This window comes from Octopus bimaculoides, chromosome 20 (assembly GCF_001194135.2).
Source record: "Octopus bimaculoides isolate UCB-OBI-ISO-001 chromosome 20, ASM119413v2, whole genome shotgun sequence".
Lineage (NCBI taxonomy): Eukaryota > Metazoa > Mollusca > Cephalopoda > Octopoda > Octopodidae > Octopus > Octopus bimaculoides.
In genome coordinates, this window is record NC_069000.1 from 321963 (window position 1) to 322679 (window position 717).

At 44.2% G+C, this 717-nt stretch overlaps 1 protein-coding gene across 1 annotated transcript in view; it reads right to left on the reverse strand.

Moving 5' to 3' along the window:
* Nucleotides 1–6: 6 nt before the first annotated feature.
* The window catches only part of LOC106878462 (uncharacterized), a 25548-nt gene continuing 24837 nt past the window's right edge, over nt 7–717 (reverse strand). The window contains exon 4 of the mRNA XM_014927677.2: nt 7–363. Coding sequence (XP_014783163.1) covers nt 64–363 — 300 coding nt within the window. The 3' untranslated portion in view covers nt 7–63. The remainder of the gene's footprint in view (nt 364–717) is intronic.

A 717-nucleotide genomic window follows, 5' to 3' on the forward strand; every position in this document is an offset into this window, starting at 1 on the left:
GAATGTTATGATTTTGTTTGTTTAAATCGAATGCAACGGAGAGTTGTGCAGTGCAGCGTTGAGTTAACTGGCGTGTACACAACCTTTCACCATTAAGACTCCGTTCTTGTAGTCGTACAAAGCTGGCCAAATGAAGAAGTTGATTCCTTGCTTCTGTTTTTTGTCGCACGACCACCACAGCCTGTGTCTGTCTTCGTTGAAGACGGTATCGGCAACAGTGAGGCGCATGGCCGGATTTTGTATCACCATCTGCCACGTGATCCGGCTACACTCGTGAAGGTAACGACTCACCGTCTTGTTTTCTGTACAGGACGACATGAAACTGGTGAACTCTTCGCTCATTTCGGCCCTTGATATGGCAATCTAAGAAAGAGAGAAAGAGAGAAAGGTGAAGCGATAAAGTAAATGAAATAAGATCAAATATACGAAGGTTCTCGTCGAGGGAGAGGGCATGGTTGGCTGTGTGGTTAGGAAACGCGTTAGCAACTACGTAAGTACGGGTTCGATCACATCCAGTGCGCAGCAGCACTTTAGCCTCGGGTGCATCAATACTTTGTGGGCGAAATTTGATTGCCAGAAACTGCGTGGAATCCCATCATCATTTCTTTCTTTTTTCTTTCTTCCTGTGCTAGTGTGTATGTGTGTGTGTGTGTGTGTGTGTGTGTGTGTGTGTGTGTGTAGGGTGTTTTATATATATATATATATATATAATGTTTG